Here is a 27,718-nt window from a genome sequence, read left to right on the forward strand (position 1 = left end):
TCCCACACTAATGGTTGGTTGATGTTTTAAATGTTCTCTTTGGCTACATAATTCAGAAATTGAATAAATGGCTTATTTGGGGTTTTTTTTGTTTTACCATTTTTAGGATCTTTTCTTTTAAATGTCTGAGATTACATCTTCTGGGGATTTCAAAGTCAAGTTACATGTCTCCTATGTGTAATCTGCCATGTGTTTTTTCTTGTAGCCAGTCATAATTCCAAATATTGCAATAAAGATTTTGACATTTTTTATTGTTCATTAATCTTTAAAATAAAAATCCCTTTCTGTCCAGACTCCTCAAAGATGTAAATATAATACTATAGAGGAAACTTTGATGTTTTACAGATCAAAATGATACTGAGAAATCTGGCTCAAAAGAAATACACATTAGACTTCATACTATCAGGAAAATGCTGTTTACCAAAAATGTGCCAACTTTCAATTGTGTTAAGCGTCATTGTTTGGAATAGACAAAAATCATTTCCTCAAAAAAAAAAAAAAAAAAAAGAAATACAGAGGTGGAATTATCTTTAGAAATTCCCAGGCTTTATTTATATTTTCATGAACCTTTCTACTTTCTAATAAATATGTAAAGGAACAATTGCCATCTCTTATTTAATAATCCCAACATTCTCATTACTCAATTTTTGTAAAGTAAAAACAAACAAAAAATGAGAAAATAAAGCTGAAAATTCAGTTATCTTATGTTGCAATAAAAGAGATTTTATTGCTGATAAATTTGAGTTCCTTCTTCTAGATAAATCTTAAGGAGGGAATTTCTCTTGAAAGAAAGAAACATTGAAAACACAGTGTCTGACTTCTTTTAACATCAATTGTTCCATTACTAGAGGAGACATAGTGGCCAAAACCTACAAAACTGGACCTATTTCAATTCCAAAATGGCAAGTTGTGTTTGCACACCTCAGAGAGTCAAAGTCCTCAGACTACCTCTGGACGCTACGCATTATACCTCTCTCCCTTTCTAGGAAAGAAGGGAAGTAGCTATAAATGTCGACCATATTCCCTATATTGTGGAAGATATTTTCTAGCCACTACCATTTGTTGAATATACGTGCCAAGCACAATTCATACACAAGCTTAGTTAATTTTTACTTTAATGCTACAAAGTAGGCATTACTATCCCCATATTATAGATGAGAAAACTGAAGCCCAGAAGGTTAAGTCATTCACTTAAAGCCTCAAAATTAGTGAGTAATGGAATCCAAATTTTTAATCCAAGTTTGTTTCATTCCAAAGCCCATGCACTTGACCATTGCCCCAACAGAATAACAGGCCGAATAGGGAAGCAAGACATGAGAAGGCAAGCAACCCACTGTTGGTCTCAGACAGCAATAAGATACCAAGTTTATCTTTCATGAAGCGAGGAAATTTCTTAGCGATATGGCCTGATGTAACACTTCTCTCAAGTATTTAACACAGCCATATTCTTTCTCTATGTTCACATGCATCTTTCATCTGAGTTAAGCTATGTGACTTAAATACTATAAATCCCAGTTTTCCTCTTGATTTATCAACCATTGAAAACAGTTTAACCTCAAAGAGCTATATACAGGAATTGTATTTTAACTTTTCCCTTCTTTTGTTCTCTTTTCATTTGATAAAATTACAGAAAATGTTCATTTTAATTACGTTTATTTGGCCAAAGCCCTCATTATGTTGCCTATGGGCCTAAAGAGTGAGTAGGTTCACAAGGAGGAAACACAGTCCAGGCAAAACCACTGCATACAAAGGCATCCAGGAAACCACACAGCATGCCTGAGTTGAGCAGTTTGGTATAACGTGAGCACGTGTGTCGTACACACATAGAAGAGAGTGAAAGGAAATGAGACTGGAAAGTTACGTTCTGGCAAAGAATATAGGACTACACTAAAAAAACTGTGGGCTTCATTATATAGGCAGCAGGGAGCCACTGAAGATGTTTTTGAAGTAGAGTGACATAATTCAATTTGTGCATCAGGAATGTAATTGGTGAAAGGATATAGGATTTGGATTTGAGAAAAGCAAGGGGAAGCAGGGAAATAGGTTAGGAGGTTGTAGCAACAATCCAGGTAAATAACAGTGAGGTGCTGAACTAAGGCAGCATCAGAGCATACTGAGAGAAGGGGACAGATTTAAAAGGCATTCCAGAGGTAGAAGCCACAGTTCTTACTTTCTGATTGAATGTGGGAGGGGTAAAGAAGGGTCTGACTTCAGGATTTCTGGTTGGGGAGGCTAAGCAGACGGTCATGTTGTGAACCTACATGGGCAGCACTGAGTGATTTGTGAGAGAAGAAAATGAGTTCCATTTTTAACCTGTTAAGTTCAGGTATCCTGGAGAATTTTGGACGGTAAAGTCTATTAGACAGTTAGGAATGAGCGCATGGACCTCTGGAGCAATGTACAGGTGAGAGATGGAGATCAGACAGTTTGTGGTTGAAGTATTGGGAAGGTATGGAATTGCTATGAAGAGGACAGAAGAGGATTTTTGTATTCCTTTGTATATTCTGCTTTTAACATTATATTAAAATGAGCATCTCCATGTCATTAACAGCTCATTAAAACACTATTTTGAATAACTACTAAAATTTTATTGTGTGATGTGCTAAAATGCATGCAATCATTTCCTTATTAATAGATGGTTAGATTATTTCCGATGTTTTATCCACATCTCTGGTTCTTTCATTAAGATAGATTTCTAGATGTGAAATTATGTGGACAAATGATGTGAACTTTTCAAAGAAAATATATTCCCAATGTGTTTTTCCAATATGTATTTAATTGTATTATCATCTTTAATATCTGGAATTTTACAGCTAACCCCGATGACATTCAGAACATGGTTCCTCATTATAAAACATGTAATGCTGTATGTGTTTGTGGGCATGTATTCATTCACTTAATAAGTATTTATAAACTATTGCTCCTTTTAGTGGAGAATATAAAAAATAAATAAATATCAGCTATCTACTATCAAGCAGTAGTGTACACACTTGAATTATATCTTTATAGATAAAACTGACAACTATCCCTCCCTTCATGAAGTTTATACTCTAAAAGGGGGAAACACAGTAAACAACAAAATAAATATTATATGTAGTTTTATACATGATATCAGTATACTGTATATATACTGTATCTAATAGACTGTATATCACTATACCTGTTTTATACTGTATGTCAGTATCACTGGTATGTTCTGTAGAAAAAGGAAAACACAGGGCAAGATAAGAAAGATGGGAGGCAGTTTGCAATATTAAATCAGGTGTTGACTGTGGGCATCTGTGATCAAAGCAGGTGAGGGAATTAGTCAAGCACAAATATGGCATAAGGCAGAAGAAACAGCCAGTTAAAAACACCCTGAGTCTCCTGGTGTGTTTCAGGAAAAGCAAGGAGGCCAGCGTGGCTGAAGCCAAATGTGCAAGGAAGGTAGTGGTAGGAGACAAGGTCAAAGATGTAGCTACTGTTCAGAAATAATCTACTGAGGCAGTTAGCCAAGTACACACACCAGCAGATTTCATATCAGAAGAACTTGGTTAGAGTACTGGCTCTATCTCAATTTCACCTTCTGTAAAATGGGAAAAATATGTCTCCTTACCTTGTAAAGATGTTGGAGGGAATTAAGCAATATTTTACAAGTAGGGAACTCTTGGTATATTAGAAAATGCGATGCTAGCATTAGTTACTATTGCTATTAGCCTAATGTAAGTATCGTAAAATGTATAGACAACATCCTAAAAGAATCTTATGAACATGAATAAAAGTAATGACCTCATTAAGTGAAATTACAGGTACTACAGATGTCTTCGCTTAATTAAATACATTCCAAGAATGTATTTTTGCAGTATAAATATTGAGTAAATGTATCCCATGTTTGCCTTGTTTCATTATAAAATCTGATGTGCAGTCAGATGGGAAAAATTGGCTACTCGATATATAGCTAAATTATACTTTAAAATAAAGAAGACCTTATTAAACTGTACATTTGAAGAGAATAAATTTTTCTGATAAAATACTAGCAACAAGGTTAATGACGCTATGTTATACTCTAAATGCATAGAACGAAAATATATCTTTTCTATTATTTACAATTAGCTAAAAAATTTGAGTTAAAGTTACATAATCTAGAATGTTCATCAAAAAACATAGAAAGTCTAGAAACTGGACTATATGATCTTCCAAATAACTAACAATCACTGAGCACTAACACAGTGCTTGGAAATTAATTCTTACAATAAATATATTTGTAAACTCCACTATAAATGAGAACGCTGAGGCACAGGGAAGCCAAAGCAACTTGCCCAAGGCCAAACAGCTGGCTCCCGAGCTCCTCCTGCTCCTCCTCACCATTGCACAGGCTGCCTCCTCCAGTCTTCTACTGACAGAGGGGAAGAATAGGCTTCAGTGCAAGAAGTGATTGTAGCCAGAGAGTGGTGTGTATGACTGCTTACAGTCGAGGTTAAATCTCTCACCATTCTCTTCAGGAAGGAAAGAGAAGATAGAGACAAAGCATTTTGATGTGGTTTAAAGAAAAAAAATTTGTTGAATCTGTTCATTCAAAGTAGTGGACAATTTGGAAGTGCCGATTAGGACTATGTGGGGAAGTCACACTCAAGTTGGAGGTCAGTACGGGGTGGACAAGAGGATTCATGCTTTGTACCAAGAATGAAAGAAACAAGCAAACCAAGTCCTATAAGTAGTGTCTGTCCAAACAAGGTCAGGAAAAGTAACATTGGAGGCAGCCCAGCAGAGTGTAGAGACCCACTGACTTGTGTTCAGGTTTCCTGGAAGACCAGAATTAGATATTGTGGATGCCGTCACTGGGCAACTGTGTTCAGAGGCATCAGATGGAGTCACCAGAGAAACTGGGAGCCCGTGAAGTACTTTGCTTACAAAAGCACAAAACAGGAATTCATTCAACAGTGAGCAAAGAGACCAAAGCCACCACAAAGGCATCAGCAAGGCTGCCTACCCTCTGATTAGGGCCCCTCATGTGGGTGGAAAGACAGCTTGGCCTACCACTGCCCAGCAATGCCCCGCAGCCTAATCCTCTTCATGTGTGATCAGAAATTGGACATTTATGCTGTCCAAGCAATTAAGGTGGCCAGAAATTCAGAGGCTGATAGTGCCCAGGAAAAATTACTCACCTGTCCTTTCAAACATCCTTAAATTCCAAACATAACTTTTCACCTCAATTTTTAATCTGCTATTATATTCAAATTGCTTTAGTCTGCTTTACTTCCAACTGTAGTTAGAAGCCCTCTTACTTAACATGGTTAATCAAAAACAGCCATTGGGGGAATCATCAAAAAAATTGTTTTATTTTATCTTAAAACATGTACACTTGTTTATATTAAAATTTATTTACTTTTTATTATGAGGCTCATTTTTTTTTTAGTATAGGTCTGAAAATAGAGTTCTAGATCATACAGCTTATGTAAATCATACCCTTTATATATCATCATTTCCCATTTCAGTTTCTTTAAAGTGAGAGAGAATATAGAAAATTTTGTAAAACAATGTGAATGCAGATTCCTATTTACATTTTTTAATTTTGCACAGACTTTCATAGTCGTCTTACCTGTATCTGATTTGACTGCAATTTTCTTTACTGATTTACTTTTTTTCCCAATGAAAAATGTATTTGGCTTATGCAATCATTTCATAAAACAACTCTTTTTATTCTTTTTATCCTCATGTTCCATTGATTTATGTAATATTTAATTAAGTTACTGGGCTTTGATAATGAATACAATTCCCATAAAGGGGTTTTGGTATAAATACAACTTGGTGAACTTACAGCTCAACAGGTGCTAACAGAAGTACTGGGCTTAAGAAAGTGAACCAAGAGCACGCAGCATTCCATGAGCATCACCGTATTTTACAGAGCGAAGGGAGGGCATTGGTTAATGCTATGGTTAAGTAGCATTGATTAAGAATCAGTATGCAAATCAGAGATGGAAAGTTGAATTTATAAAATGGTATTTTCTTAGAGGATCCCCCAAGGCAATTTTCCAGATACTTCTACCAAAGCACCTGAGCCTCAGTTTCCTCAGCTATAAAATGATTTTAAATATAATAATAATAACTACGACTCACTTTACCTACCTCAAAGGATTGTGGAAGGGATTAAATAATATAATGTTGGTAAAGGTACTTTATAAATCACTGTACCTATGATATTTAGTTGAAGCACTAAGAATAAGAGTAACTACAATAATAATAATTTTATACAATCTGACTAATTCTATCCTTCTCTTGTATTTTAGTGTAACCCTGCATTAATCCATTTCTGTTGCTTATAGTAGGATACCTAAAACTGGGTAATTTGTAAATAAGCAATATTCACTGCTTGCAGTTTCGGAGGCTGGGAAGTCCAAATCTGGGGAATACATCTGATAAGGGACGTGGTGGTGATGACTCTTCACAGCAACACAGGATATCACATGGTGAAATGGCAGAAGCAGAGAAAGACAGATTAACCTCTTTACTCACTCTTCTATTAAAGCTATCAGAACCATACTCGTGACCACCATTAAACCATCAGTGGATTAATCCTTTCAGTAGGGCATGCTCCTCATAATCTGATCACCTCATCAAGGCCCCACCTTTCAATTAACATAACAGGACTTCCTGCCCCTCTTAACTCTGTCAGAGTGGGGGTTAAGTTTTGAATACATGGACTTTGGGGAGACACCATTCAATCCATTGCACACCCCAATGACACTGAGTATTATTTATTTATTTATTTATTTATTTAGAGCTGCATTCTATGTGATCATATAGGTCTTTAGCTCATAGAGCAATATCTGTTTGATTTTAAATGTATGAAATCTAGAAGGAAAATAACCTAAACATAGATTTTGTTTTCTAGGCAACTAAACTGCTAGCTAGACCTCCTTCTTCTTTAAACACAAATAGCCCTAACTTGGTGGGGGCTAGAGGGGAGAGACAAAGAAAAAAAGATTATAAAAATATGGGTTTGCATTGCTTAGTGTTACATAGCCTTTTTTTATAGCTTTTGCTATAAACCACTGATTACAAAGAATTGGTTGATGTTCAGAATCTTTTCAGTCAGGGTTCAATAATTATTTGTTCGCATAAGAGACACATGGTCCTCTGAAAATCTCTTTTTCCTCCAAATTATGGATTCTTAGAATTAATAGATAATTTTACTGAAAGGATCAGCCCAGTTAGCAGAACAGTGATGATTTGGGGTTATATTCTACTATATAGATAGCATGCTATTTTGAATTACCTACAATTAGTACAGTTTCACAATATTATCTGTAAGACAGCATTTTCCTTCCTTGCATTTTCTGCTGCTTTCATGTCATTGTTAGCAGCACAATAAAGAAACCATAAAAAGCTGTTCAGGAAAATAATTTGAAGATGAACTTGTGCCCTTAGAAACAACTACATCTGCACCTCTCCTCCAGCTCATATTCAGAAGCATCTGCGCTCATCTGGTCTCTTTTTCTTTCTTCTAAAATGAGAAAAAATATATTCTGTGTGTAAAAATAAGCTATTGTATCTCAGAAAGGCGATGCGATGCTAAGTGAGGGTTATTTGAATGAACAAGTCACGTTGCATTGTCTACTGAGAGCTGGCTGCCAATTGCTATTTTGGTAAAGAGTCAAGAAAAACATTCAAGAGGGCCCCAGCAAGCTTGGGAGAAAAGCAAGCAGCGCTTCCATTTATCAAAGAGGTGCAGAAACCTCGTCAAGTATTGTTAAGAGTTGGGGTGCAGCTGGGAAGCTCCTGCCTCACAGCTTTTCCTACTGGATTTGAGAGCCACCTTCCTAAAGGGGGACCTGCTGCTCAGGTCTGATCGGGGACATTCGGGCACAGATGCCAGACTACTGGAACGCTGAATGCCTCTTTCTTTATTCGGTACCTTCTTCAAGATTCTTTGTCACTTTTCTTGGACTTATCCAGGAGGCATAGGTTTTAAGATACCCAATAGCTTGGGTCTTGCAGTGAAATAATTGCTGCTCCACTGAAAGAAACCAGGCAAATTGGTTAGTATGATTAGCTTTAACAAACTGGGAAAATGTTAGACATGTGGCAACTTGCATATGCAGAAGAAAATAAGTTGCTCTATTTTTAAAAGGTTTCTTTTCTTAATGTTGACATTAAGTTAGCTAGAGTAAGACTTTAGTCTGGTTGCCTAGCAGTCTCGGGTAGCATGTAACTAAAGCTAAAATGATTTACTTCATTTGGAAAAGGACCAAAATATGGGAGGTGTAAATGTGTTTTTATTGTGATGGATGAAAGAAACTGTGATTCTGCTAGGTGAAGTGACTTCCTTCTCTGTTCTAACATGATAGACCCTGGAGATGTGTTTCTTTTTTTTTTCTTTTTTTTTTTTTTTTTGTGACCGGCTGCACCGCGCTCAGCCAATGAGCGCACCGGCCATCCCTATATAGGATCCGAACCCGTGGCGGGAGCGCTCCCAGCGCCGCACTCTCCCGAGTGCGCCACGGGGTCGGCCCTGGAGATGTGTTTCTGACACTTGAAATGCATTTTCCTTTAGTTCTGTAATTCTGTGATTCTTTTGCTGCTCTTTTGAATCTACGAGTAGTTAAATTTTTTCATGTGTTCATATGCCTTTGACACTGATGTGAAGAAACAAGTATCCTGGGTAGGAAAGGTCCTGATTGAAGGCAACAAGTGAAAGAATTTCTATATTAATGTGTGTGTGTTTGGGAGAAAATGATAACTGCTACTTAAAGAACATTTCTAAAATTAATATTGCTTCCCTGGGCACTCAAAATAAAGCATCAACTTTCATCCTTTACATTCTTTCTCATTAAAATGTGTGGTTAAAAAAATTAACAGTTCTTTTGCAGTTGTTTAAAAGGCAAAATAATATAAACTAATATGTATGCTTGAGTCTCATTTTGCAGTTTTCTCTTAATTATGGTGCTGGGATATTACAATAATAATAATATTTAATACATGATAATCTAATCAATTTGGATCAAAAAATCTATCATCTATTTTAAAATATAATAATAATAAAATAATAACATGTTTTAATCGCTTACTGTATGCCTGGCTTTATAGTAAGTACTTTTTATGTATTAAATCATGAGGAAACTGAGGCCGGAGAAGTTAAGTATATTGCTCATTAATTCACAGCTAATAAGTGAGCTCTCTTAACCACCACATGCTATATTGCCTTGCTTGAAATATAATTATTATCACTCTTATTAAACCCTTTAAATAGGATCTATTACAAAAATATCTTTTAAATAATTCTGTTGTACACTTATTTCAATGGATCCTGTAAGTGAAAAAAACCTTTTGTTCTGGAAAATATAATACCGTAGACATGTTAATGGTCATTACATCTGCCTTACATACAAAGACAACTTTGTTCTATGGCATCTAACACATTATACCTACTTTTCTTAGACACATCAGTTGATGAAGCAGGAAAATGTGATTTGCCTCAATCATGAGAGAACATTCCTTTTATTTCTAGTCATCATATGATGAACTCTAATATTTGGATCTTAATTTCTTAATTTTTAGTTTCCTAATTTAGTTCTTAATCCGTTTCTAATTTCTCTAAGGAGTTTTGGGAAATTTTGCCTTATTTATTTACTTTTTTGGTGTGGAGTTAGTACCAACAGTGTTTGCCAGGCACATGTAAAGATTGATACTTTTTTTAAAAACAACTTTTTTGAGATATGAGTTACATACCATAAAATTTACATGTTTAAAATGTACGATTCAATGATATTAGTACATTTATAGAATTATTAAAATTGATATTTGATTTTTACAAATTAATGAAATAAAAATTCTTTTAAGATGCTTGAATAAAAAATACTTCAAGGTTAATAAAAGCCACTAATATTTGTTGTATTCTTCTTTCCTTTCCCTCAGAAATGTGTGCTATACTGGCCAGAAAAGAGAGGGATATATGGGAAAGTTGAAGTTCTGGTTATCAGTGTAAATGAATGTGATAACTACACCGTTCGAAACCTTGTCTTAAAGGTAAGATTATGTAGTTATAGCTTTCTACAAAGTAGAAGACATTAGAGGATTACATTTCTATTTTGAAATTATTAATCCTAATTAGTACTACAAGATTCAATTTAAACAAATTAAACAATGTTAACATCAAAAATAAACTATAATCATTCCCTTGTGTGTTTCTTTGTTGTCAGCTACTATTAGTATGTGGAATAATTAAATTAATGTAAGTTGACATTAAGGAAATTCATTATGTAGGTGTTGTGATCTTATTTGCACTAATAAAACACCTCTGATTTAAGCTTTTGAAAGCCTTTAATGAAAGGCTATGCTGGAGACTTGACCATGATTTTTTTAAATGTCATTTTGGCCTGAGCAGCTTTAAGGAAGGCCTGGAAGCTGTGAAAGAGAAAATCTGCACTTGTGGGTGGCTGTGGGAGGCAAGACACCCTGAAGTGTTGATGAGATCTTAAGAAACTTGGAGTTACAGTAATTTATAGGGACTTTCCCCAGACCAGATTATGTGATAGAAAAATTATCTTATTTAACTCATGGGGAGCAGATGCTGAGGAATGTTGCCATGGTATTATTTTTGCTTCTGAAGAATAACCACCCATAGATTTCAACCCTATCTGCAGCTTCACTGCTGGGACACAGCCATCCCAAAGAGGAAGAGAGTGGAGGCAGAGCTGCACTGATGGTTCTAATTTGGAAGTTTGGGATAGAAAGGCACTTACCAAAACCTGTTTTCAACACATGTTCTCCAGTGCCTAGTCCATGCCAGGCCCCCACCCAGGCACTGGGTTTTGAGATGACGTGTGTGGTGCTCACTCAGAGCATTTCCAATCTAGGGATCCCATGTAACTGTAACTTCTTTACTACTGTGATTCCTCCCTGCTGTTAAATACTGGAATTTGGGATGAGTGTAGAAGTATTAGCATGACTGAATATGAAATTATGTGCTATTCTATTGGTTTATATGTTTTTTACTAACCTGTCAGGAATGTTCATAGAGCAGGAAATACAACGTATCCCTTTCTTTCTTGGCTACATTTTCACCTACCATTTAGTTTATTATAACACATTGTAAACACATATTTTGCATATGTTACATATATTATCTATATTATAAATATAGATACAGATCTCACTTAATAGAGGCGAGACTTTGAGATCGGGATATTTACAGTAAAGTTTTCTTAAGGTAAAGGGTCCTCTTCAAAAATCATCTAGACTTTTTCCACCTAGTAATAAGTCACCAGCAAGATGGGAGTGATTGAAGGCATTTAGTATTGTGGTTTGGATGACTTTTAGTTCCACAAGTGAATGAGGCATTTGGTGTTGCTATTTTCAGCAAGGAAGTCACACCCAACATGTGAAGCATTACTGGTACACCTCCTGGCCCGATCACAAGACTCCAGACAGTGCCCAGCCCCTTCTACAACTCATGCTGGATGTAGAAGAAGACAGACTTGCTTCTGAAGGCCGAGGGCCTGTGGTTGTCCACTGCAGGTAAGGCATGAACTGTCCTTTCTGCCTAAGCAACTGCCCGTTCTTTGAAAAGTCACAGAGCAAGTATAAGTACGGCTTGGCTTACTGCATGTGACTTTGTTGGTAAATTAAATATTTATCGAACTTGGTTAACTTCCTAATAATTGAGTTGTAATCAAGATGATGCTTATAGAAATGAAGTCACAATTTTAGGGTATTTTCAGCAAATGGCAATTACACAGTGGACAAAATATGAGTTCTAAATAAACAGTTCATTGCACAGGAGACCTTTTTCAGTCATCTACCTTGAAACTTATATTGATCTATTTTGTCTCACAGTCTCATGTACATTGGGTATAAGAGGTGCATTTTTAAAAATTATTGATGGCTTTTTTGTTGTTTCAAGATGACACCTGAACTCTATTTGGATTACATTTTGATAACATTTATTATTATATCAAATTTGGCGAAAACCAATCACTTAAAACCACTATTTTAAGAGTTATCACATGAAAAACAGATGGAAACAAGTGTATGAAATGGGAAGTGGGCAAGTGGCAGTTCGCCAAAAGGAAACTAAAATGCTGTTACCAGAACATGGGATACTAGAGGCCAGGCGACAGCAGCCACAGGTGTCTGTGGTTGTTCCTTCCCTAATGTCTAGCTTATAGCTCTCCTCCTACAGCTGATACCTCTTCCTCCTTATTTTCATTTTAGTGTGACTAAACTAAAGCAAGTATTTTCAAAGTCATTTATAGGACCAACCATTTATTCTCCAAATAATTTGCGTTGCTTTATGTAACTCATAAGTCTCTTAAGATAGCTTTTGATAATATCTTTAATAAATAAAATATACTATTTTAGATTATAATTTTTGCCTCCTCCTTTTTTGAAACTTTGTGGTTTAATTCAGAGTAAAATCAACTATATGTCTATTTATCCAAAAGTAGATAGCATTGGTCTCATTCTAAACTTAGCTCAGAGCCAAGGAAAAACAAGCTAATTGGCTAATTTAGGGCTGGAACTGTGCCCCACCCAAAATCATTAAACACTCAGGATATCTAAAGTGAACTAGCCACTTCCCCTGTAAAATCAGCTCCCCTTCTGATGACTATTTCTAAGAATAAGACCATCTTTTTTCCAGTTACTCAGCATCCAATGTTGACAGTTATCTTTGGCCCTTCTTTCGACTCCAGTCTCAGTATCTAATCAGTCACCAGATAGGTTTTCTCTTCAAAGCTTCTCCCATAATCACCACTTCCTGTCCAAGCATCATAGTTCAGGTCCTTCTGACCTCATTCATGTATTTTAGAAGTAGTTGGCTAATTACACACACATACCCTTCCATGTCTTCACTGCCACTATGGCCTATCCTGTGCACTTCTTTTGAATGATGTCCCTAAAATCATCTTTCATCACATGGAGTCCCTGCTCAAAACTTGTTGACAGCTTCACATTGTCTAGAGCAAAAGTCCTTAACCTTGAGTCTGTGAATAAGTTAGAGGGGTCAGTGAACTCTTTAAAGTTATTTGAGCAAATTTGAGTGTAAAAGCTTATGTGAAAGAATCTAGGGCTTGAAAGTTCATAGTTTTCATCAAATTCTAAAAAAAAAAGAGAGAGAGAATTGAGTATAGAGGATGAAGTTCAAACCTCTCAGCCTTTCATATAAGAACCTTCCCAGCCTTATTTCTGACTGTTCCACTAACAATTTTCTCTTCAAGCCAAGATAGTCTACTTACCTTCGCGAATCATATATTCTGTTTCCTATCAATTCTTTCCTTATCCCATTCTCATACCTGTGATATTCTCTCTCATTCACGATGATAACCAAAATGCTTGCCATTCAAATCCTCTCTCTTCAATGAAACAAACTCTTTATAGACACTTCTACTAAAAAGAAGCAGTTCCTCCTCTGAATTCCTCTGCAGTCACATCGAACAGGAAACAAGTGCCAAATACAAGAAATAAACGCTGTTTGAATGCCAAGAGGGGAGCAATTAGTTCCAATCATGGGGATTGAAGACAGCCTCTAAAAATTGGAATAACGTTGAACAGGGTCTTACAAAATGATTGGTGTTTGTGGTCTCAAATGGTGGTGGAGAGGGCATTTCTGACTGAAGAAGTATCATTAACACAGAAAGGAAGATGGTAAAAGAAAAGGCTTTTTTTTTTTTGGCAATGATTCATTTGAATGAGAACAATAGCATATGGGACACAAGGAAGACAGCAAAAAGACATAAAGCTTGAAAGTAAGTCACATTCAGATTTTGCAAGGTCATGAATACCATGGCAGGGAGGTTGGAGATTATGCTATAAGTAATGGGAGCCATCTACAGTTTTTGAGGAAGGAGTGATGTAATTAAATCCATATCTTAGGAAGGTGAACCTAGCAGCTGTGTGTATCATGAATTAGTCCAGGAAAAGACTTGAGACTTGGAAACCATAATGAGATCACTGCTAATCATGAAATAAGATGTTGAGAATGTGAGGACTGTCTATAGAAAGAAAAGCACGGATCTCAAAGGCTCAGCAGATATGGAAAATAGAAGAATTGGGAACAGATTGGATGTGGGAAGTGAGAGAGGGGGAGATGTTGACGGTGGCTCCAAGATTTCTAGGCTGGAAAACTTGTGGCTGGCTGGTAATGCCATTGAGGGAAAAGATGATTAATTCTGTTTTAGATAATTGAATTTAGATACACTGAACTGAAGCGAGCGCAAAATAGTAACATCAAGAGTTCCAGCAAGGAGATGGAATGCCAATCTAGAGTTTAGGAGAAATTTAGGGAGTTTAGATGTAGATTCGAGAGAAATTTACATAAAGACTGTTAGTGGTTAAAACTGATGAGAAAGAAAGAGAGAAAGGGCTTATTGGGTTGATTTTGTGGACTACTGTCTAAGGCAGATGAATGTGTAAACGTTCCAGAACAGACAGAGTAGAAACACTGCCAATTATCACCTCTATATTAACGACTTGCAAATATGTGCCTTTAGCCATGTCTTCTCTCCTAAATTGAATTGCATCTTTGGTATTTGCTAGACTTCTCAACATTAGTTCTCTGTATCCAAGACCAGCACTCCCTTCCCTCCCTCCTTCCCTCCTTCACTCAGATCTCCCCTTATTCCAGAATTCTCCTTAGCCCCTGTGACATCACTGTCCTTCTCGCCCTCCGGGCCTAGTTGTTTTTTGAGTTTTTGCTTTTCTCCCACTTCAACTTCAGTCCTCCAGACTCACATTTGTGATGTGTCTAAATTTCCCCTCTTTTCTATTGCCTATGCCATACCTAAGTTCACGTCCTAATTATTCTCTCTTGAACAGTTAAAATGTTTTCTTTACTATTCTCTCCACCCATCACCTTCCTCTACTCTGCTCATTCTGCTCCTTACAACTAATTGAAAGAATGTAGCTTGAGCACTTAGCACAGGTCCCAGTTTGTATTACTCAATACATAAGAGTCACTATTATTATTATTGTTGTTGTTGTTGTTGTTATTATTATTATCATCATCATCATCATTATTAACTGTTGTTTCAGATTTAAAAGTACCCTTTTTTAAAAACGTATTTTATCTTTGTCATTCTTCCCTACCTTTTTACTCCTCTTCTTTTCTTTTCAGTGCAGGGATAGGTAGAACGGGATGTTTTATTGCTACATCCATCGGCTGTCAACAGTTGAAAGAAGAAGGTGTTGTTGATGCGCTGAGCATTGTCTGCCAGCTTCGTGTAGACAGGTGAGTGTCATAGGGACCTCACTTCAGAGCAGCGCTGTCAGTCACAACCTGAACCGATCAGCCTGACTTCGTAAACATCATAGGCGCTGAGGTCCTAAATCCCTGTAGAGATTTCTGTAAAATGCTTGACAGTATATATGAGCGTACTTCAAAAAATTTGTGGAAAAATAGAATTAAAAGATAATACAAATTTTTCCATGAACTCTTTGAAGTACCCTCATATTACATTAAAAAGACATTGAAGAAAGTGTCATTTGTAACACCAACCATCAGATGTCCAAAAACTGAAGTTTATGCTTATTCCTTCCTCTCTTCTAATATAGGCTGTTGATGGAGGAAGCTGTTGCTTCTCTGTCTTACATGCCCATGCCTTTATATATACTCTGCATTTTCTTTTGTCTTAATTGAATCACTCACTTTAAGATCTTGATCCTTTAAAATGAGCCATATGTTGTACGACCAAGCCTTTTTTTAAATTAATCAACTTATTTATTTTATTTACTTTATTTATTTATTTTTTTTACATTCTAAGATGTTGTGGAGTAATTGGAGAAAGGGGGAGAGGGAAGGGGAGGAGGAATAGAGTGAGAAGAGGAGGAAGGATGGGGATGTGGTCGAGGCCTGTGGTACCCCCCTCATTCCACAGGGGAGCCCAGGGGGTTTCCAGCTGCTCAGTGGTCATTGCTGGGCTGGGTGTGGATGTCGCGGCAGGGAGGGCGTTACCGAGGCCCTGATGTCAGGGATGCATGGCTGAGGCCCTTGGCCCCCTTCCCACCCTGGCTTGGGAGCCTGGGGGGCTTCCAGTCCTTCTAGGCTTTATAGGTGTTCTTTGGTGGCACTAGACCTTTCCTAGTTAATATCAAAATTTTGTCTCTGATCTGTGGGATTTTTTGTTTTTTCTTTCAGGTCTGTGCTGAATTATTAGCTCTCCCCACCACTTAAACTCTGCACTGAAACTAATTTGTTGTCCTTTGCTTAAATCTGAAATAGAGGAATTTCCCATGGGAACCAGCACTTGAGCCCTGTGGTTGAGCTAAATTGCTGCTTTGCTGCTGATTCCCTGGAGAAGGCTCTTTGTGCAGTGCAGCTCAGGTTTTAATTGTTGACCTTGTAAGCACTTCTGGTTCTTGTGAGGACCAATACAACAAGGTTGTGTGGAAACTCTGGTCTGGGCCTGAGTCTTTTCAGCAGACTGCACCCCCTGCAGTTCTATATTCCTGACCAGTCTCCGCTGAGTGTTCCTGTGCTGCTTGGAGGGTAGATCAGCTGTCCATGCTGTGCCCCAGTGTTTCCCCGGTGGGCTCGTCTCCCCCATCACCTGCACTCCAAACACTTCCCATGAGACAGGCCTTGCTCCAGTCCCTTGCAATGACTCACTGGCTTCTGAGTGGTTCCTTTTTTCAGTTGTCTGTGGCTTCTCACTCCTGTGTGGGTCCACGGCATCCCTCTTAGGGGTCTTGCTGGCCTGGGGGCCACGAAGGCCCTCTTTTCCCCTGTAGCCTCCAAGTAACTCCATACGAAGGGCACAGCAGCCACTGTTGCTGGCTCTTGCTCAGTGTGCTCACCAGGGCCAGCCTTGAAGTAGTGGGGGCTTGAAGTAGTGGGAGCAATCCTTTCTTTCTCTCGTCATGACCTCTCCCACCTTCATGCACTCTGTAGGTCTCTCCTCCTCTTCCCCTGAGCCCCAGCAGCCCCAGCTTGGGTGTCATTGCTTTTTAATAATTGTCTAGTGTATTTTTTTAAATTATAGTAAAATGCACATGACAGAGTTTACCATCTTAACCATTTTCAAGTGTACAGTTCAGGCGTACGTACATTCACATTATTGTGCAACCAGTCTCCAGAACTCTTTTCATCTTGCAAACCTCTGTGCTCATTAAACAAGAGCTCCCTGCTCCTCCCTCAGACCAGCCCTGACCACCACTATTCTTTCTGTCTCTGTGAGTTTAACCACTCTAAGTACCTTACATAAGTGGAATCATATAGTATTTGTCTTACTTCACTCAGCATAATATACTCAAGATGCATCCATGTTGTAGCGTGTGTCAGAATTTCCTTCATTTTTAAGTTTGAATAATATTCCATTTTATGTATATTCCATATTTTGTATATTCATTCACCTGTCAATGAACACTCAGTTTGCTTCCACATTTTAGCTATTTCGAATAATGCTGCTATAAACATGAGTGTACAAATATCTGTTTAAGACTCTGCTTTCTGTCCAGAAGTAGGATTGCTGGATCACGTGGAATTCTGTTTCTAGTTTCTTGCGGAACCACCACACTGTTTTCCACAGCAGCTGCTCCATTGTACATTCCCAACAATAGTGCGCAAGGGTTCCAGTTTCTCCACATCCTCACCAACACTTCTTATTTTAGTTTTTTGGTAATAGCCATCCTAAAGAGTGTGAGGTAGAAGAGTTGTTTTTCTATAAAGATGGCTTAATCACCTTTGTGATGGTCTCTGTTTTTAAAACAAAGCGAACAAGAAACTTCTCTCCTTCCTTGCTCCACAACTAAGCCTACCTGGGCAAATGGACGGTCGAGTCAGTCATGGAGAAAGCAAACAGCTGCTCCTTGAGAGCAGCCACAGCAAGACGAGCAGCGGCCTCTCTGCTCAGCACTTCAACGTGCTACAATGGAAGAGGAGTTATCCTGAAAGGTTGGAAGACTGGGCTCTCTTCCTTCATTCAAACCGTGACTATATACTAATCACCTCTCATGCCATAGGCATTGTTCTAGATGCTGCAATTGCAGCATTAAACAAGAAGAGTGAGGCTCCTGCTCTCCTAGAGTACACATGCTAACAGAAAAGGACAAATAATAACAAGTAAAGAAATAAACAAGATAATTTAAGACAGAAATAAGTGCTGTGAACTATTAAAATAAAGAGGACCATAAGAGCTGAGCCCCTTGGGTGTGAGCCTTATGACCTAGAGTTTCCTAAAAGTAAATTTATATTGTTACCTTTCAAGCTTCATTCAATAATTGTGCATTGAGCACCTACTATGTGCTATATCTTGGGATTTCAATTAAAGAGACAAAAGGATTATTCTGAAAACGAGATATGTATGAAGCACTTAGAGTAGGGTCTAAGCCTTCAATAGATGTTTACTATGTTATTATCATCTTCACCATTATTAAAATTATTGATAAAGTTTCTTCTATCTCTAAAAATTAAACATTCAAATTCCCCATCCAGATTAGGTTTTCCCTCCCCATCCCCACCATTCTTGTCTCCATTTAAATAGTAGCCTTTAAGTCTTTGTCAATGTATCTTCCCTCTCTTTTTTCCCTTAATTTTCACTGGCTTATTAGAGGCTGTTCATGATGGTGGTTAAGATTCTGGGCTCTAGAAACAGATTGCCTGGATATGGCTCCTAGCTCCCATCACTTTCTGGTTGTGTGGCCTCAGGCAAGTTACTGAACTTCTCCGTGCCTCAGTTTACTCATCTAGAAAATGGGAATAATAATAGTATTTACTTCATACTGTTGTCTTAAGTATTAAAAAATACACCTATATAAAATGTCTGGCACTTAACAAGCATTCAATCAGTTTAACCACAGTTATTATCAATATATGTAACAAGTAACCTAAACATGCATCTGTAAACAACACATTCTCCCGTCTCCTATCTTACTCCCCCGTCCACTTTTGCAGGCTGACCTCCACCTTGGTTTACACTCCCCAGTCATGTGAGCCTGTCAAGTCTACGAAATTGTCCTCTAGTTTTGAATGGAATGCAAGTACTTTTTTTTTAAAACCATATCGCAATGCCTCTCTATCTGCTCCTTCCTTCCTAAAGTAAATGGTCAGAAAATTTAGCCTTGGCCTTCCATGACCACCAAGGCCTTCCCACAGGGCTTGTCTTTTTACTCCTGGTAGGGTCATCAAAATACATCCAACTTCTCTGCTGACCTGAAGCCTACAGTCTTCCCACCCCCTGGACTTGAATTACTGCCAATATGTGGCTGAAAATCATTCTAACTGATTTATTAATCAGGACCCCACCTACATAAATTCTTCCTGAGCAGCTGTTTCTGTTGTTTATGAAACGGATCCTCTCCTTAAAACTTTCCTTTTTAAAGGTCTTTCCTTTTCCTTCCTTCCTTCGCGGGATCAACACAGGTTTTTCTTTTCTTGTCTCTTTCTCTGATGTACACACCCCTAGGATCATGAAAAGCAAAACAAAACCTTCCTCCTTTCCCTTACCTCCTCTGATTTCTTTTTGCTCCCCTCATCCTTCTTGCCTCTTGCTCCAGTTCTTCAGCTTTTTCCTGTCATACCTCATTTTTAAAATTTCAATTTGTAGCTGACCGCTGTCATTGACCATGTCCTTGACTCATGCCAGTAAAGGGACGAGTGGTTTCAGTCAATCCGAGTGTCCACCTTTCTCCTCTTGCAGCGTATCTTTCTTCATTTGTTTTTAAACCTTGTCCCCAAAAGGTGGTCTCCCTGGCCATCCTTTCCTTCAGCTCTGGGTCTGGCTTCAGACATTTCAGAACGCACTATTTAACACACAGAAATCTATTTAATCATGAGCTGTCCACCATGCTCTTCAAAGCACATGACTCATTTAATTCCCCAAATAAACCCAAGAGTACAAAATGAGGTATTCCTTGGCATCTTTTTTTCATTTTTAATGAGAAAACAAAGAGTTCAAGATATCAAGTAACTTGCCTAAGGTCACGTAGGAAGTGGCAAAATGAACCCATAATAGACCCCTGGTGGATGACTGAAACTGCAGACGGTAACCCTATGTACACTATGTTTTTCCTATACATGCACACCTATGGTAAAGTTTAACTTATAAATTAGGCATAGTAAGAGATTAACAACAATAACTAGCAATAAAATAGAACAATTATAACAATATACTATAATAAGAGTTACGTGAATATGGTCTCTCTCTCAATAACTTGCAGTACCGTGGGTAACTGAAACCGCAGAAAGCAAAACTGAGGATAAGGGGGACCACTGCACTTGGAATTCAGAACATTTATCTGATTTATAACTCAGTAGTATGAATCTTACAGATTAAAGTAAACAGGACCTTGAAATATGTGTATTATAAAACTCCTTGACAGAAACATCTTTTTGATAATGTTCTGCCAATTAAAAAAAAAAGTCATGACAACATGACACCATAATTTTTAAAAGAATTTTTAGTATGAATAAGACCTGTTTTATGAGTAGATGGAGTGACACTGTCAGCAGTTGCCTTCAGAATACAATTTGAGGGACACAGGAAATATCTATTTACGGAGGATGCCTAAAATGTCTGCGTATAGTGAATATCTAAAGTACTGCTGTTAGAGGGCCAATCTTTGGCTAAAAGAATCATCCTTTTTTAAAGGTCATTGAACCTGTGGATGGGAGCTGAAGGTAACACTTTGTGTCTTCTCGGCTTTCACTCTAATCTTAACCAGGTGATCTATTCTTTTCGGTATAGCTAGAGAGGGTATAATTCCCGCAGTAGGCGTACATTCAGAACTTAGGTTTTGATGAAAAGCAATTGAAGAGAGGGCTCCAGAAGCGGGGCACATCCTGATGAGGCCCTCAGTCGAGGAGGCTAGCAGACAAGCTCTGAGCCCAGGGAAGGCAAGGGGCAGTGAAAGAGAGCAGAAGAGCTCTGGCAACAGATGCCTCGGGCAGAATCAGCTACATACTTTGCAAGGCCCAGTGTAAAAGGAACATGTGGGGTCCCTTATTTAAAAATTATTAAATATTTTAAGACAGTGACAGCAGAGCATTAACCCAAGTGCAGAGTCCTTCCCAGCATAAGGTAAGGGGGTTTGTATGACTGCGCAGATCACAAGCCCATGAAGCCGGCCCTGCCTTGGGGTGCTATTAGGATTGGTGTTTGTGGATGGGCTTGAATCCTGTGTCCTGTGTCCTGTGAGACAGGCACCCAAGATCTCTGTTCATAGTGTTGCTGCTGAATCATGCATACAGTCATTCATTCAGCAAACACCTGCTACTGAACGTGGATTAGGTACCTGGGTGTAGGAAGATGGATTCCTTAACTGTCTTTTCCTGACTGTGTTCCACAGGGCACAACTTAACTAACAATTACTTATGGAGAGCCTGCTAAGTGCGAGACCCTCTTGGATGGTGTTCAGGCAAAAAATAGGTTCTCAATTAAGTGTGAGAAAAAGCTATGTATTAGATTTCTTAGAACGCCTATTCAGTTGGAAATTCACAATAAACATTAATACATCTTAAAAAGTCCCCCAGGATAGAAACTCACTTAGCTTCATTTAAGCATTCTTTCACATTGATTTGCCCACACAAAACTTTCCTCAAAGACCATCTAAGTGTGAGGAAAAGAAGTCATAATAATAAGTATAAACTGTTCTTTCAAGAAGTTTGGTGGAAGAAAAGCCTGGGGATTGGGATAGTAATTTGAGCCCGAACGGGGACCATTAAAAAGGGGAAAGGGAAGGGTGGGGCTGGAGCATTTCAAGCTTTCAGCTGAGTGTAATAAGAAATACAGAAGACAGAGCTGATATATCAGAGAGCAGAGTACAAACTCACAGCCCTTTTCCTATTCTTACCCCCTTTGTAACAATGGCTTCCACCCACCAGCAATCCAGGGCTGCGTACTGAGCATCTTCTTTTTATAGTTTACCCCTCAGCACTTACAGCTGCCTCCTCTGAGAAGTCCAGGCAGGCTGACAACAAAGACAAGGACAAGGTGGTATGATCTGGATACTTGAAAGGGGGCTTGTTTCATGACTGAGAAACAAAACGGGGGGAAGGGGAGAGAATCAAAATCCTGACCCCTTTCCCGCCCCCTCTCCCCAAAATTTATAACACATGATCATTGTTATTCAAGACAAAAACAGGCAATTTGTACTCAAATCACAGATCTGCATTTTAGCAATAAATTCAAATGGTCTGGTTCAGACATGAGTGTGTTATGCAGAATGGATGTTTCCATCATAACAACAATGACAAAGCCATTTGGTGGATTCCTCATTCTCTGGCAAGACGTTATTTTTGTTGGCTAGGGCACCTTCTATTAATAGATGCTCAGTCTCATTGCAGGTTCGTAAGTCTAGGATGCTCCTTTTAATAATATTTGTGAGCATATTTTAAACTAAAATAGAATTTCTTTCTTTCCATGTAGGAGTTCAAATTCAGGGCAAGGCACCCACAGGTGTTTTATTCCCTCATTCCCATTGTGTTTGATTTTAATTAAAAGATGAAGTGAGTAGTGCAGCATTCGTAACTGAGCATTGGTGGGACTGGTAAGCAGGCAGCCATTAGAGAGTGAGGTGCCAGACGTCTCTGGACCAGCTATCAAGGAGTTTGGTGCTAACCCTGGCTCTGCCCCTAATTTTCTGTGTGACTACTTGTCCACTCTGAACCTTTCTATCTACATGTGTAAAAAGAGAGATGGGGTGTATCAGTAGTCCCCAACCTCTTCTGGTAAGAGGACCCTTTTTAAGAGTAAAATATTTCATGGACCGCTACCTGATAGTTGTATTTTGAATCCCATAATGCTTGTAAAGTAATTTTCATTCTGTGACTCACAGCAGCACCTATATACATTTAATAATTAGTGATACCTATATATATATATATATATATATATATATATATATGTTTATTTGGCTTATTTGGATACATATATATGCTTATTTGATATATGTTTATTTGATTTCTATTGGAAGCTCAAGAGGATTTGAGTACTCTTTCAATAAGATGCCTTTTCCATCCTAGGATTCATTGATTAGAAAGCGATCTGCTAGCTTTCTACGAACATTTTTTTCAGCTATTGCTTTCTTTGAGTCTTTGAACCTTTGTTTCTGTGGAGAACAATGGAATGGCAATAATTAGTCATAACATTTGCTGAACACTTACCAGGAAAGGGATGGTTTAAAAAAAATTGGCTTCAAGAATATTACACAAACCTTCCTTCTTTAGGAAAAATGCAAGACCAAAAAGAGGTAAATGACGTATCGGAGGTCACAAAACAAATTTTGACTTTTTTTTAACACTCTGAAATGAACTTCCAATTTTGCTCAAATTAGATGGGCTAAATTTTGGATTTTTTTGCTTCCCCAAGGGCTATTGTTTTCTGGGGTGGGAGGCTTAAGTGAGTTAAGCACAGATTAAGAAAAAGAAACTTCACATTCTAATCCTGCCTTTGACAATGATCCTGAACTAGTTGATATATATATAAACCAGGAAAAAATGTTTATCTCTGATCATTTTAGTTTAGATTACCCATTATTAATATATGAATATGGCAAGTACAGTGAACTTTCCATTGGCCAGCACTGTCATAAAAGGGATATTTTGCTCAATCACATTTTCCTATTAATGGAAGGTTATCATACATGTATAAGTCAACAATTTTCAAAAATTATAATGAAAAAAAAGGGAGCCATAACATTAGTACTAAACTGAACACAATATAATCATTTTTTTATTACTTAGAAAGCCCTTCTACATCTTGCTAATTCTTCTAATCTCAAATATCACCAAAGTATTGTGACTATATCAACTAATTAAGAATTCCAATTGCTAAAATAAATAAATAATAAATTAAAAATTTTTTAAAGAGAATTCCAATTATTATAAATCTAAACCAACCAGTTTCCACCGTACATAGTTCTTGCTACAAGAGATTCATTTAGGCTTGTTGTATTACAAGGCTACAGTTTGAGATAGTGACAGAAGGTCATTTCCACATTGCGTATGAGAGATACACCTGTTCCTTTAAAAAAATAAAAATAATCTATAGTAGTAAACTGTCCCAGGAAATTCAGAAAATGCCTCACATTCACATAGATGGCACTATGTGCATCTATGTACCATCTAATAACTAAGGAGCAGTATGTGATCATCAGAAGACATGTAGGCAGGGAGGAAAGGAGCATGTTCCATTGCAGGCTGACCTTGGACACTTTTTCCTCATTGTATTTTGTTTAATCCCATTGGCACCTCTGGACACTAGAAGAATTTAAAAACAGAATTTGGGAAGTGAAACACATAAAAGAATATCTGGTTCGAGAGCCTTTTCCTTTTCCTTTTCCTTTTTTTTTTTTTTTTTTTTTTCTCCTCCAGTAGCAGGAAACAATTTGTTTAATCTACCTTTTTGGGAGCCAGTGGTGGATCTGTAGTTTGTGCATCCTTGCCTTGAGGCCTTAAATTGGAATGACATCCAAAGGCCTCACTTGTGGCTTCCCAGACAGGATAGAAAAATGCTTCCAGTCAGCATCATATTATTGTTTAAATGTTTTGATTAGTCACTGGTTTGATGATTTCTTTTCTTTTTTAACCATAGTGATTTTAGAGAAGAAATACTCATCTATATGCCACCAATATTCTAGGTTAATATGTGTCCCCAAAATATTCTGCTTCCAAATCTGGTTAAAATAATCCCAAAGCTAAACTTTCCCCCAGTTCGTGTACTTTTTTTTTTTTTTTTACCAACTTTGCATTTATCTATATCTCTCTGCATTCCCAACTAATCACAAAGATCCCCCTAATTAGTGAATTTCAAAGATCTCTTCTGAAGATCAAAAATTTAGCATTCAGGTTCACTTATCTTAAGGACACTTAGCAATAAAGCCCTGGAAATTGGTACACATTTACTCAATGTTATAGTTCATGAGATCATAACAAGAGGTCTTCTTTGTACAAAAAACAGATTATGCCAACTGAATTTTCCAAGTGGTTGCCAGGATGACCTATTCCTTCTTCCCAGCTTAGATATAATTGAGTTAACTCTTAACCTAGTGTTCCAAAGAAAATGGCTAATTTCAGGGGGAAAAAAATGAAACTCAAGATACGTTTGAGGTGTCATTGAATTATCATTTGATGCTGACTTTTGTACCCTACAGATACTTTAGAACACACCAATTTTCTGAAAGTGTCTATGTTCAAAATACCTGGTCAGAATCAGTCAAAATATTTATGTTTATGTTCTCTCTCCTTGCTGTGACATCTGTAGAAAGACGTGGGAAAACTTCTGTCAGGGGGGCCCAGACACACCTCACAGCTGGACTCAAGGCACTTGACTCGTGCCCAAGCTGTCAGAGCTTTACCCATGAGGCACATTAACATCCACACTTTTTGTTCTAAATTTACTGTACCGAACTTTACCGAAAGAATTCCAGATTCGACAATAATAAAAAGCAAAGGAGCATAAATTCCATTGTTAGCCCAGAAGTGAGTCACTGCTGCAGAATTTCTTCTGTCTACTGATTAGACCGGATATGGGCTGGGCGGTGCAGCAGGAAAGGCTGTTGCTCTCTGTATGTGTGAGTTAATAGTCACCAAAGGTCACAATTTTAACATGTTAAAAACCAAATCTCTCTCCTGGGCATCTGGAGGGGTTTTTTTCAACACACCCTCCCCATAGCTAAGGGGAAAAAATTACATTTTTTTCCCCTTTTAAACCTGAGTTTACTGCCAGCTGACACGGCTACGTGCTTCCTCGCATGGAGACTGAGACGATGTGAACCTTTGTGTTTGGTGGAGCTAATGTGATTTGAGATATCTGACCTTTCTAGATGAGTAGTATATCTGAATCCTCTCCATCCTGGACAAATACAGTATTCATACTCTGTGGCCACAAAGAAATCAGAGCCATGCATCCAATACCACATTTGCAATAAAGGAAACGACTTTCTTCCACAGCATGGAATGAGGTATAATTTGTTCATTAGGGTGAACAAATAATTTATCATCCAAACCAAGGCTCTTCTGAGAGTGAAAGGTGGCCCTATTAATAATGATACTAGGACAACAGGAGGGAAACAGGACTGTCCCAAGCAAACCAGAATGCATGATCACCCTAGGTGTAGTGTTAACTAAGCAGTTAACAAAAGAATAAGAAAAAGAACGTGCAGCACTTGTTTACTCCCCACTAAAGAACAGCCTCTGTGCTAAGCATTTTATACATTATCTCATTTAAACTTTGCAAAACTTGAAATCTTGTTAGGTAAATAATAAACCACTGTTTGCCTGGCCAGTGGTTTTCAAACTTTTTTGTGAACAATGGAGAATTTCTTGCAGATAAAATCTTCCAGAGAGCACCAGTATGGAAAACCAATAAAAGCACAGCTGCCCTGATAAACTCCGGAGTTAGGAGCTAGTCCTAAAGGCCCAACCTCCTCCTCAGCCCTGCCAAGGGCACTCAGGTACCTCTGTAGAATCTCAGCTCCTGGGAATTCTGTGACTAGCCTTCAGCTAGACATTGATATGCTCTGACTTATTTAATCCTCACAACCTGATGACTTGTCATTAATGTCATTGTATAAGTGAGGAAAGCCAGGCTGGGATGGATTAAATAACTTATTTAAAATCATAGAGCTAGTAGGTTCGAAAGGAAGGATTCATACCTGAGACTGAGTCTCCACACTCAGTACTTTCCACTACATCATCTGCTGCCACCGTAGCTGTCTTCCAGCCTGGTCAGTATTTAGAAACATATCTGGATCTTTCCATCTATGCAATCTTGTATCCTCGCCAGGTTTGCTCTTAGTTCTCCAAGGCCTTCAGAGGTCTCACCCCACACCCTCCTAACCAGTCCTGTTCCAACAGACAGTATTAATGAGTAACAGTAACAGTAATAGTAGCTAACATTTATTATATTTAAATATTTCAAATGGATTGTTCCATTTAGTTGTCACAACAATGCTATGAGGTAGGTAATATTATTTTATTACTTCATCATTTTGCAGATTAGAAAACTGAGCACTGCAAAGATTATGTAATAAGGTAAAGCAGCTAGTAAGTGATTGAGATAGCATTTGTCTTGACAACAGCATTTGGTGTCTTTTTCTCTCTTTACTCACTTTTGTCCCTACTGGTGATGAACCTGACACTTTGGCATTTTGAGCTTTTTCAAACCCACGACCACTCTCACAGCTAAATGGGGTTCCTTTGCCATTTTTATGTGATCTTACTCATTTTTTTAAAATTAACTCCTGCTCAGTGGGAGGAATTGTAGCTTAATGTTACCTCCTGAGAAAACAGATTTGTAGTATAAAAGAAAAATCTGAGATACAATGAAATTTTAAAGAGTTTTTTTTTAAGTAAGAAGCAATTCATGAGTTGGGGAACAGCAGACCAAAAGAAGTATAGTGTTCCAATAACAAAATGTTAGAGGCAAGTAAATGCAGATGTAGAATAGGGAAATTATTTGACTGGTTTTAGGTACTTTGTTGGAAAGTCCCTAGTCACATAATCGTATGTTAGTTTGGCTGCTTATGATTGGCGGGGATTAAGTTTTAGTTCTATCTAACATAAGCATTTATCGGCTATGAATCCAAGTTAAATTTCTCTTATATGTTAAGGTTTTTGCTTTTGTCTACACAGGAATTTTTCAGACATTTCTCCATTTTAATTTTGGTACTTTAATACAATGTGTTGAATAATGGTGGTAATTTCAGACATTCTGTCTAATTGATGATGGTTCAGCCATTTTTGGCCCCATAGGCCTTCTCCACTGAAACATCATCTTGATTGCCATGGAAATCTTTTAAAATCTTG

At 37.8% G+C, this 27,718-nt stretch overlaps 1 protein-coding gene across 2 annotated transcripts in view; it reads left to right on the plus strand.

Annotated features, from left to right (window-relative positions):
• Nucleotides 1–27,718, plus strand: part of PTPRR (protein tyrosine phosphatase receptor type R) — a 248,668-nt gene that overhangs the window by 217,089 nt on the left and 3,861 nt on the right. For both annotated transcript variants that reach the window (XM_063075404.1, XM_063075403.1), the window contains 3 exons: nt 9,895–10,005; nt 11,339–11,496; nt 15,092–15,205. In XM_063075404.1, coding sequence (XP_062931474.1) covers nt 9,895–10,005; nt 11,339–11,496; nt 15,092–15,205 — 383 coding nt within the window. The remainder of the gene's footprint in view (nt 1–9,894; nt 10,006–11,338; nt 11,497–15,091; nt 15,206–27,718) is intronic.

This window comes from Cynocephalus volans, chromosome 12 (genome assembly GCF_027409185.1).
Source record: "Cynocephalus volans isolate mCynVol1 chromosome 12, mCynVol1.pri, whole genome shotgun sequence".
NCBI lineage: Eukaryota > Metazoa > Chordata > Mammalia > Dermoptera > Cynocephalidae > Cynocephalus > Cynocephalus volans.